An 11,425-nucleotide genomic window follows, 5' to 3' on the forward strand; every position below is an offset into this window, starting at 1 on the left:
AGTTGGCTGCAAGGTTCTGATTTGTAATTATCAGGAGGGAGAACAGTTTTATTTGCCTTCTATGCCAGTGAAACAATCATTGGATCCTCACCTCTGCAAGGCTGCCTGCCCCACTAGGAAATATAGTTGATTTTTTAATGAAAATGTGTATCATAGCTTTTCCAGTTTTCAGTGGGTTGGTGCAGCATAGGGTATAATGTTCCAGCCATGCACAAGCAAGGACAGCCTCATCAAGAATTGGATTGTGCCAAGTTTACATCTGTTTCATCCTTAAATGACCCATTCCTTAAGCCAGCTTGGGTTTCAGATTTTAATAAACTTTGAAACAACATTTTTCTTGGTAAGTGCTTTCTTGCTTGTGTATGGATGTGAGTTTTTTTTTAAGCTGGATGTTGTTGGTAATGTTTGTTTTAAAGTCCTAGTTTCGTGAAGATCAATGCAACTGTAACGATTAAAAAAAAATACAGATAGTTGGTCCTATTATTGATAAAAGCATCTTCCAAAAATGAAAACAACGTATCATTATAAAGAAGCACACCACTTACTCAGCACCTAAGGGCAGTACACCACCACTCTTAAGTCAATTTATTGTTTCAGTGCATTAATAGAAAAATCTGACATCTGTGTTCATAACATCTTTCAGTAAATGAATATTATAATACTTAGCTGGAGGTCACACATGTGGAGTACATAGAAGTAGAGAAAAATACCTTAATCACATCATTATCTCCAAACAATATATTTAAAAAATGAAGGCCTCATTCCTTGTTTGGAACTACTAACTTATTTTGCTCCTAGTTTATGGTAAATTAGCTAACGTACGTTTTGATCTGTAATATCCCACTCTGCCAGAATTGTACTCAAGGTCTTAGTGCAGAGGTCCTTTCCTGCATCTGTTCCTCAGTCAGCAGTCTGTTTCAGGTTCTGTTCCAAAGTTTTTGTTATTGCCAGGTTCGTACTTTCTATAGCTCAGCAGTTGTTCAAGCACTTTCCTGGTCTCTCTCCACCAGTCAGTCAGTCAAAAAAAACAAAACAATGGTTTTCTCATCCAGTGTTTGTAACTGAGGCAAAATATTTCTTTCACCTGTGTTCCGCCCACTTTACTGTTCACTTCCTTCATGCCTCCAAAGGGTTTCTGGGACATGTAGTCTTCTGGCACATAAACTAGGATAGTTATCCGATCTTTAATGCTTTTCGCCTTCTATTGGAGACATACCTGCCTTCTACACCACCACCCCCCCCCCCCAGTACACAGAATGTTACCCAACCCAGCTCTCTTGTAAATGTTTTCATCTGAGCCTTCCCTTTGTACAAAAAGAAGACGCTGTATAGTCAATTCAATCATGCAATTTTGAAAGTTGTGGGACTCACCATTACTGTTTGAAAGTTAGGAATTTAATAAGAAACCTACACCTGTAAAAGAACTGGAAGTCCTTGTGTCTACGTTTTATGGTGTGAAATGGTTCAAAAACTGTCCTGGGATAGCCAGTCCTCTTTGGGCTATAGTACTTCAAATATAGAAGTTTATAAATAATGAAAATAAAGTCCACTTAAAAAATATTGTACCTGTTTTATGTGACTTTGTTGAAGGTAAAACGCCCCCAAATGTATTTAAATAGAACTATAGAAAAGCTAGGTATTTCTGTATATTAGGCTATGACTGGGTTGTATGATTTCTGTAAAATTACGCTCACCATAGTGTTACTAATTGAAGCACGAGGTGTCTTATTTTGCTGTACATATATGCAATTCCATGTCTCTTATGTTGCTTCTGATCCACTCCTATGCTGTCTAACCTCTTCTCTTCTGTCTCTGGTACCTGGTTCTTTTCTCTTTTCTACCAGTGTCTTCTCTTTGACCACTGTTGTATCACATCCCCCAAAACCCCTCTTATCACACTGCTGTGATTCTCACACTCTGTGTCCCCCCAGCATTTGCAATTTTTTATTGCGCACTGCACTTAGTGTGTCCCACAGAAGCATCTCCATCTTCTGATTGAGCATTCAGAAGGCCAGTTACTTCTATGTGGATGTGCATTTAAATACACCAGCAAGGCGCCTTAGCTGAATTTCCAGGGCCTCCGGGGATCCCAGCCAGTCTGCCAGCACGAGAGGCTGGCACAGAGGGCTGATGGCCGCAGTCTGCGTGGGCTGCTAATGTCATCCCCCAGGTCGGGGAGTCCGGGATAGCTTTCCCTTCTGCATGTCCTGCAGGTTGCTGTTGGATTTGCATGCGCGCGTGAAGTAAAAAAAAAAAAAACCACTCCGTGTGCTGATTAATTCAAGTTGAATTTGTGCAGATACTCCGTTCATAGACCCACCGCGAATTCTGAACTGCCCTGCTTTATATCGCTGGCCATCTGTTGCACGACTCTGTACTTTGCAGTGTTCCAATATGTCACATTTTAGCAGTCTATGGTGTAACTGTCGTATCGCTCGAGTCACCTATAAGATAACTAGTCGGCTATAAAATTATTCCAATTTTATTTTATAGACAGTGATCATTCTGCATACATCGTAAGTGTTGACAAATGTGTCCGGCTAATTCAAAACGGCAGTTAATTCAGTCATATAACGAGTAGTGTACTCTATTGCATGCAGTGCACACACTAAAGTCGGCATACGTGTGTCTCACATTATCCCGTGTTTTAGCAAACACGACTTTTTTTTCTTACAGGAGATGCGTGTTTTTGCTGTTTTACTCGTTTTGCAAGCAGATGCACTCGGAATATCGGAGACACGACCACGCAAAAGGGAAATTGTAACCCCGTTGTTCTCCCTTCCAGAGGGACTGGCTCGGCTGCACCAATGATCACCAAGCGCGGGGTGGGAACACGGTCACTCTGTGCGAAACGCACAGGAAGGAGGCGGCGAGGGAGGGAAGTTCAATAACAAAGTGATTAGGAAGATGGCCCGGGCTCGGAAATGAAGAACGGCGACACTTGCAGATATAAACAGTGTAAAGACAACACCGATACTTTTTTAAGGCTTCGCTCATGAAGCTGAACAAGGCAGCAACCACGCACACACAAAAAAGTGAAATGAGGCTGAACGAACGTGCAAGAGCCCGGCCATGAGTTTCAATCACGAAGAATTGGCCGAGCGGCTGTGTAAGGCCGTGAATGTTGGAGATCCTAGGTAAGACTACACTAATTGGTACGCGTAGTACAGCAGTGTTGCATGTAAACCGCGTATGTTTTCTACATACTGCTATAGAAGCCAGGTAAACACTGTAAGCACCCTTACGTTGCATGCTTTTGTATGCATGCTTGTAGGAACGAAATTGTGTTCCGTTTTTCGTGCAATTTCCATCGTGCAATAATAATCGTCGTTTTGCGGGTAGTAAAAGCATTAGCCAGTAAAGAAAAACAAAAAACACGCCAAGAAAGAACAACAACAAATCAAATCGCGTCGCTGCAAAAAAAAAAGTTAATGTGAAGTTTCTCTCCGCTTTTACTGAGACGGTGTTCAGCTCCCGCAGGGTTCGGATGAGTTAGCTGTATTTTTTTTTGTGGCAGCCGAACCCAGTTCAAGGTTCCCGGGCGCCACAAGAAAGGAACCACTTCAGAACTGTGTTCAGAGCTTTGATCTGCGTTCGGTTGTCTGATGTTTTGGGGGAAAAAGTTGCGAGACGTTTTGATGGCGTGCATGCCTTGTGTTGTAAAACAGACAAGTCTAGACATGTTCCCAAAGGAAACGTCTTAAATAGCGTATTGGTATCAAATAGCAATACATTAAGTATGCAATAGTACAGTGTATTAGTATTAAATAATATATTAAAACTGGGTGAAAGCAGGGACCCTGGATGGGAAGAAGTGGTTTGAAAACGGACTTGTTCAGGCTCTGCTCTCTGACCAGTCTTGGAGCTGTTGTGTAGCTCCGGTTGGAGCAGGGGCTCTGTCCGGGAGGGGTGGCAGATCCCTGACCGGCTGTGCTGTGCTGTGCTGTGCCCAGGCAGGTGGAGGCGCTGCTCGTGCAGGGGGCCGACCCCAGCCTGGTCCTGCAGAAGGGGGCGGCCGCTGTGCACCTGGCCTCCGGGAAGGAGACGGAGAAGCGGATCCGCTGCCTGAGGCTCCTCCTGCAGCACGGCGCCGACCCCAACGTCAGGTGAGCCCTGCCCCGGTCCAGCCACAACCTGCCTCCCGTTCGCGAAAGGTTCGCGTTCTGCGCTCATGAACGGAGAAATGAACGTGTGCCTTTTTGTCCATGGGACCTTTCCTTTATATCGTTTTCTGTGTCTTTGCACGCAGTAGTCTTCCATTTCATTTATTGCGTGTCGGTATTGCATGTATTGCAAGCCGGTTTCTTGTCCTTTAAAAGCAATGTGTTTTTACGTTTTGGTGCGTGCTCATTTCAGGGCCTGGATCCGTGTTTTCAGATGCACAAGATGCATTTGCTGGACAAACTGTTGTTTTTTTTTTTTGAGGGACCGCGAGTTTTTCGCCGGGGTCACTTCCCTTCCAGCCTGAATGTAGCCAAGTTTAGCACTTCACCTCTGCATTGAACATCTAACAAAGTCCAAGGCCAGGAGCCCAGCTCTGCCCTTCTCACCTCAGAGCCTGGCAGGCTTGTCCTGTTATAGGTTGCTAGATTCCCATCTGTTTGTGTCTCTGGCTACATCCTCCCCTGTTATCGTGGAGGAAGAGTGTCTCATTCTTGGACAGCAGGCCTCTGGGAATCCTGTTTTTCACCAGGACTCCACGGGGGAACCTTCTGAGGTTCCATGAGTCTAGGAAGCTATGTGCTGGTCCCTGGCTCTTGGCTTTTGATATTTTTGAGCCCCAGCACTGGGTTGCATCCCCCTGTGGAGCTCTTGAGTCTCTGGCCATTGAAAACCTTGGGGGTTTCGATCATTATTACAGATATGTGTGTTGTTTCCTGTGGTTCTTGCTGTAGAAAAATGTGAATGAAGGCAGGTTGTCTCACAGGTCTGTGGATGACCTGACACCCTTGCATATAGCTGCACTATGGGGTTGCTACCAGAATCTCAGGCTTCTGCTGCAGAACGGAGGAGACCCCAGTCTTAAAGACCAGGTAAGCACCAGTCTTATAACCTTCATATGATTAAATTTACTAGAGCAGTATTTCCACTTAAGCTGAACATGCATGCGGCATGCAATAAGGGGTTAGACCTTGATAGTGTGTTTGCTTTCTCTTTTGGTCCTGCTCTGGTTTGCTACAGACTTTTGTTTTTTGATAATTAACCTTTGTCCCTCATTGTTGAGCTGCTTTGAGTAGTACTTATGAAGGAGACAGTTCTGTGTCCTGAGAGCAGGTCTGTTTCTCTACAGGATGGGAACAGGGCTGCTGACCTGGCCAAGCAGCAGGACAACCGAAAGTGCGCCCAGCTTCTGCAGGAGTACCAGTCTTACAGTCTGTTGCAGCCAGAAAAGGAAGACCTGCTCAGATATGAATACTGTAAGAGTTTCTTGAATTGCATTCAGAAGAAGTTTCATACCTCTTTGTTTCCTTGGTCTGATCTTTTTATTCTTATCCCTTGCAGCTTTTTATGACGGTGAAACCAGCAGAGACAGTTTCGCTATTGGGGACAACTGCACATCTATGAGCCACAACCTGTCTTTGCTCAGCGACTGTGGTGATGGACCACTAAGTAGCACTCGGAGGTCCTTGCGTGATTCTAGTTGTCTGAACCTGTCGGCAATTTCCACCAGACCCAGCTGGGGGGGTGGGTGTCGTCTATCGGGACAGCCTGACTTTTCCCAGCTGCGTGGGCCTTTCAGCCAGGACTGGAGCCACACTCGGATTTCAACGGCAGGTGGAAAAGCCCTCGGTGCGATCCTGCCAGCGCTGCAGGAGCACGTTCCTCTCTCCGCTTGTTCGCTCCAGCCCCAGGAAGGGGAGCTGTGCTCGTTTCCAGAGGGCTCGTCGGAATCCCCGTCTCGCAGTCCCGAGCCTGTGGACACACCCATGTGCGCTAGCCGCCGTGCAAGCCGGAAAAGTGTGAGTTTCAAGCAGGTGAACGAGTATTTCCCTGCGTCTGCCCCGACGTCTCCCCTGCGGCCCGCAGCTGAGGAAGGCCGTCCCATGGCCGACGTTACTTTTGATCCCTCGGAATACCCGGAATTCCTGGACGCGGACCGCTTGGCAAACGTCTTGAGCTCTCAGGGGATCGATGTGACCTCTCCGGATCACGTCTTTGTGTTTTCCCGAGGCTCGGACAGTGCCGGCGCTGATCTGGATAAGACGCAGGTGGGATTCTGGCCCTCGGCTGGAGAGGAGGAAGGTGGAGAGCCAGAGGAGGTGGAACCGGTGCCTCCTGTTCAGCCCCCACCACCTCGCAGCTCCAGCTCCAGCTGCAGCAGCAGCAGCCAGTACAGCAGCTGCGATAGTGAGCCCTACACTAGTGCAGTGGAGGCCTCCTTCCACCACAGGCTGGCTTCAGTAGAAGAGGAGGAGGACACGGACACGGCACAGGACAGAAATCCTCGAGGGGCCCCCCGTCAGGAGATGGCACCAAGCTCCTTTTCAGAGCTAAAGACCACTTCAGCAGAGTTAGGAAATACACTGAGTAAATCTCCATCGCTTCGGGAAGTAAGCAGGCAGGGAAACTCCAATGAGAGTTGTTTGTTGGGTAATGGATCGGTGGTTTATGAGTTGGGTCAGAGCCCGTGCAGCCCCACTATGGCAACTGTTCCTGTTCAGAGGAGCATAACCTCTCCTATCCTCGACCAGGAGGAGGCAGCTTTGAGGGCAATGCTGAACGCCTGGATGTTATCCTCTAAAATTCCCCTGCGTGACCATGGAGCTGGGGTACAGGAAGGCATTGCAGACCCTACCTCCGCAGACCCAACCGAAGTTGAAAGACACAGTTGCCCAGGGAAGGGCAATGAGCCGACGAGGGATGACCTGATCTCTCCGAGGCTTTGCTCTGCAAGCAAAGCCCTCCCTGCAGCAGAGGAAGAGCGCCCCCTAGTGCCAAGCCCCTTCGTAACAGGGAGGACCAAGTCCAGACAGAGCCGCTGTTTCCTCAGGACCAACAGCAGCTCCAGTGCCTCCCCTTCATCCTCCTCCCTTTTTGACGACACCTTACCCATACCTGTGCGGCTTTGTCGCCGCAACCCCAAGAGGCACGACGATAGCGCAGCTGCCAAAGGCGGCCCCAGGTCTTGTTCTGTGACTGATGGGAAAGAGGACAGTCTCCTAGTTGCTGCACTTCAAAGCACCCAAGATTGTCAGACCAACACTCCAGTGGGTGAAGGAAATCCGAGCAGTTTGGATCGAGGGGTCAGTCAGGCAGACACTGTGATTCTCTCGGGCAGTCTTGCGGACACTGTGATTCTCTCGGGCAGTCTTGCGGACACTGTGATTCTTGGAAAGAGCAGTAATGGCTGTTCGGCGGGTCCTCAGGAGGAGACGGCTCCTGAAGTGCTTCCAGGGGCAGAGGATTTCATGACTGATGATCTCTCGAGTTCAGGTGGAGAGGGGGTCAAGTCAGGACTCGGTCGGGATGGATGGTGGGTAGCAGATGAACGTCCGCGTCCTACAGAGAGGTGTCAAAGGCAGCAGTCTTGCATGACTGGTGACCTGGATTCCAGCAACCCTCAAGTGAAGCATACTTCGTCAACAGAGAAGCAGATGGCGTTTTTGTCCAGTCACAAATCCCCAGAGACGCAGAGGAGGGCACCATTAACACCAGGCTCTGGTTACACCCCCAGGTACAGCATCAGTCGGCTCTCTGCGCGTCACCAAGCTGAGAGACTGGCGGATCTCTCCTATACTCCAGGGGGGCGGCCCCTGATGGTTGATGCAGATGAGCCCATAGAGTACCTCTACACTGATACAGAGCAGGGCCACACGTTGATAGAGTGCCATGTGCCTCCTACAGCCAACAGCACCCTAATCTCCAGTGAGGCCGAGTGCGATACAACCACCAGTGAAGACACGGTGTTATACAACTGGAGATCCTTTCAGGCCAGCCCAACCAAGGATAAGGAGAACCGCCTGCCCCAAAACGAGGTCTCCACTGAGATTCGTGGCCTGTCGGACAGAGAGCTTCGCCGCAGGCTCAAAGAACTGGGAGAGGACCCTGGTCCCATCAATAAAACCACCCGACCTCTGTATTTGCAGCAGCTGAAACGTTTGAAGAGTGACAGCTATGTGAGGCAACCCAAGAATAACCCAGGTAAGATCTCAGTTATATTTCTTTTTCAGGCAAGTAAATACTGTATTTTAACTGCAATAGACACATTTTTATTTGCTATTTATTCGTGGGGAAATCTGCAGCTTTCCTATAAAAAGCTGCAGGAGGTCCAAAATTCAGAAAATTACGTTATTTTTGTGTTTTTCAAATGTCGTCATTGCACAACCAAAACTATTAAAGCCACTTATGTAATGGGTCTTTTTTCCCATTGTGTGTAAATAATGCGTGGGTCTGCCAATTAATGCTCACGTATATTTGCAGGCTACAGCCAAGAGCTGGCCGTCAGCCTGCACACCTTCCAGCTGCCTGAGTGCCATGCAGATGAACTGGCCCTCTGTCAGCAGTTCGACCAGCCTGACCAGAACAGGAAGTGGCGAGAGGGGGTGGTCAAGTCCAGTTTCAATTACTTGCTGCTGGACCCGAGGTTAGTGTGCTTTTGGGGTGGCTCGTTCATTTATCCGAGCTAGCTGACTTGAAGACCAAAAGTATTTCCTCTTTCTCTGGGTATAGACAAGAATGCTCGTTTCTGATGCTAACAGACGTCACGGATAAACAATCGCTTGATCATTTCATTGATTTGGGCTCCACTCTTATCATTTCCTGACCTCTCCTCTTCAGGTCACTGCAGAAGGCTTGTGTTGCACCCGTGTGAGTTAATGACCTCTTGTAGCTCTTCTGGAACAAATGGGTTTTCTTCCAGATCTGTTGAATTGACAGAAGCAAAGAGCTTGTGTCTTCCTGCCCCAACCCCCCCAGATAAGCAGTATTTTACAGCTATCAGAGGCACGGTTTGTTTTGTAAGGAGGCAGGGAGGATCGTCTGTCTGGGCTAGCATTGTTGAGCACAGACAGCTCTGCAGGCCTTGTTCTTAAGAGTATTAAACCATGGTGTCTCCTCAGCGGCCATCGCTGTAAAGGAGAGGTGTAATAATAATTAATAATAATTGCTTACACTTATATAGTGCTATTCTGGACACTCCACTCAAAGCGCTTTACAGGTAATGGGGACTCCCCTCCACCACCACCAATGTGCAGCATCCACCTGGATGATGCGACGGCAGCCATAGTGCGCCAGAACGCTCACCACACATCAGCTGCATGTGCTCCTGCTCCATTTGCACGCTGCAGCTCCACACGAGCCCTGACTCCTCCCCTTCCTGTCAGGGTGACAAAGAACCTGCCGGCACGCAGCCCCTCGCTGAGCCCCGCGGAGTGCTTCCGGGTCTTCGTCAGCGCCATCTTCTACGTGGGCAAGGGCAAGCGCTCCCGGCCCTACAGCCACCTGTACGAGGCGCTGGATTACTACAGGGGAGACAAGACGTCCAAGGTGAGACCCGCGCAGCTCTTCGAAACGGAAGCACCAGCGAGCAGCTCCACCACCGTAAATGATCCTATTCTGACTTGGAAGTTTGTAGCAGAGCACTGGCTTTGTCCAAGGTGAAAGAAACCGTGCAAACCCCTTTGTGTTGCGTTTTGTAGAACTTTTGATGCCTTTCAAATTGCCAGTTGTTTATCAGCACATACCCATCCTCTTCGGAAATGACGATTGTCTTTGTCTCGGCTCACAGCCAGGAGCCCCGAGGAAGTTCAGACAGACTCCTAGTTCAGCCTGATTGTGTTACTGAGATGATTTAAGCAGCCTGATCTCTGCAGGATGTTTTTCTTGCGCATTCTAATTGTACGTTAATGACTGGTTAATGCTCACTTTGTCATGCTAATGACCATTACCCTTTTAATTTGAGGAAAATATATCTGTGTGCTTTCCAGACCGCCCTCTCCAGCCATGTCAATTTTGGGGGTGGGGGGAATGGGGTAAATTGTGTGCCACAGATCGCGATATCTTTGTGATAGCCGAGTCTCGACGGCTCCCGGCTTCCTGTTTCGCTCCTGCAGAAGCTTTGCTCCAAGGTGCAGCACATCCTCCAGGTCTGGGCCACCGGGCAGGGCGTGATCTCCCTGCACTGCTTCCAGAACGTCATCCCAGTGGAGGCTTATACCCGCGAGGCCTGCATGGTGGACGCCATCGGTGAGGGAGGCCGTTTTCCTGCCTTTCGTCCGCTGCGCACAGTGTTTCGAAATGTTTCCCCACGTGAATTTAACTGGCCAAGCTGAAGTCCTTGGTGCCTCTGGTTTTCAGTGTTTAAGTTTAGTCATGTTGCATCCCTTTAAACTGATTCTAAAGCAGTCTGTTTTGGCAGGAGTTGTGATTTAGAAGCATTCAGTCATAATCCCACATTTGTAATGCTATAAAGATATCTATTTGTCCATATACTGTAGACATGAGACATGCTTTTATAAAGCATTTTACACACTCACCCTGGCCATATTCCATCATTATGCACTGTTTGGTTTCTCCTTCAGGTAGAATGAAATGTTAGAACAAATGTTCTGTTAATACTTCCTTTATAAATAATTTTGATGTTCCAGTTTGCAGATGTTCTTTGCGATTGCTGCACAGGAAGTATGATTCCCCTCCCTCCTCCTCTATTTCCTTTCCCATGGTGCCGGTTCTGAGAGCTCTGTCCTCTGTGCCAGGGTTGAAGATGCTGACCAATCAGAAGCGGGGAGACTATTATGGGGTGGTGGCGACGTGGCCCATGAAACGCAGGCGTGACCTGGGCGTGCGCCTGCTGCACCGCACCATGCAGATCTTCCTGGCCGAGGGCGAGAGGCAGCTGCGCCCCGCCGATCTCCGCGTGGGCAGGTGAGCATCTGGGGCGGGGGGGGGCACACCTGGCGAGCTGGAGTCTCCCATACCCCCCCTTCCCCCCCAGCCTCTGCCTGCAGGAAGACACCTGGATTGCTGGGGCCTGAGTCAGCGTTGCTGAAAATTAATGAACAGGGGAGAGCAGGTATCTGTCTGACCCCCCCAGGACACCCCCTGCTACCTTGCTGACACCTGGCTGAGATGAGCACTTATCTGTAACTGGTGAAGTCAGAGGGATGGTAGAGTCAGAGAGCATTGAATTTGGGAAATGAATGAAGGGTGTACTGAAAAAAAATACTTTCTCAACTTCAAAAGCACTGTGTGGCTGATGATGATGATGATATCCTGGAATCATCCGTTTTTAATAGACTGATCAACACAGACCTAGGATTTAACGGTGCTGACTTGTTCTGGATACTAGCTGTTTCGTTGAGCCATGAAGTGTATAAGCATTATGAAACTGGACTTTTCTCTTTTATTTTTCTTAGTACATGTGCTGTTATGCTTTTCTCTAGTGATGTTCATATTGGGGGGAAAAAAAAATCAAAACTGAGCTGTG

At 48.5% G+C, this 11,425-nt stretch overlaps 1 protein-coding gene across 1 annotated transcript; it reads left to right on the plus strand.

The window, feature by feature from the left end:
• The first annotated feature begins 2,793 nt into the window (after window positions 1-2,793).
• Window positions 2,794-11,419, plus strand: ankle1 (ankyrin repeat and LEM domain containing 1). Its single transcript, XM_088621828.1, has 9 exons — window positions 2,794-3,137; window positions 3,954-4,106; window positions 4,928-5,033; window positions 5,291-5,417; window positions 5,503-8,142; window positions 8,422-8,584; window positions 9,324-9,486; window positions 10,053-10,185; window positions 10,695-11,419. Exons 1-9 carry the CDS (start codon window positions 3,073-3,075, stop codon window positions 10,865-10,867), a joined length of 3,723 nt encoding a protein of 1,240 aa, XP_088477954.1. The 5' UTR covers window positions 2,794-3,072; the 3' UTR covers window positions 10,868-11,419.
• Window positions 11,420-11,425: the final 6 nt, after the last annotated feature.

Source organism: Lepisosteus platostomus, chromosome 27 (assembly GCF_059453375.1).
Source record: "Lepisosteus platostomus isolate fLepPlt1 chromosome 27, fLepPlt1.hap1, whole genome shotgun sequence".
Classification (NCBI taxonomy): domain Eukaryota; kingdom Metazoa; phylum Chordata; class Actinopteri; order Semionotiformes; family Lepisosteidae; genus Lepisosteus; species Lepisosteus platostomus.

Excerpts from the sequence above, each read along its gene's own strand:
- ankle1 (XM_088621828.1), top strand. The coding sequence starts at position 3,073 with ATGAGTTTCAATCACGAAGAATTGGCCGAGCGGCTGTGTAAGGCCGTG. Across the intron at positions 4,107-4,927 it reads GGCGCCGACCCCAACGTCAG|GTCTGTGGATGACCTGACAC; the intron begins GTGAGCCCTGCC and ends GTTGTCTCACAG. Across the intron at positions 5,418-5,502 it reads CCTGCTCAGATATGAATACT|CTTTTTATGACGGTGAAACC; the intron begins GTAAGAGTTTCT and ends TATCCCTTGCAG.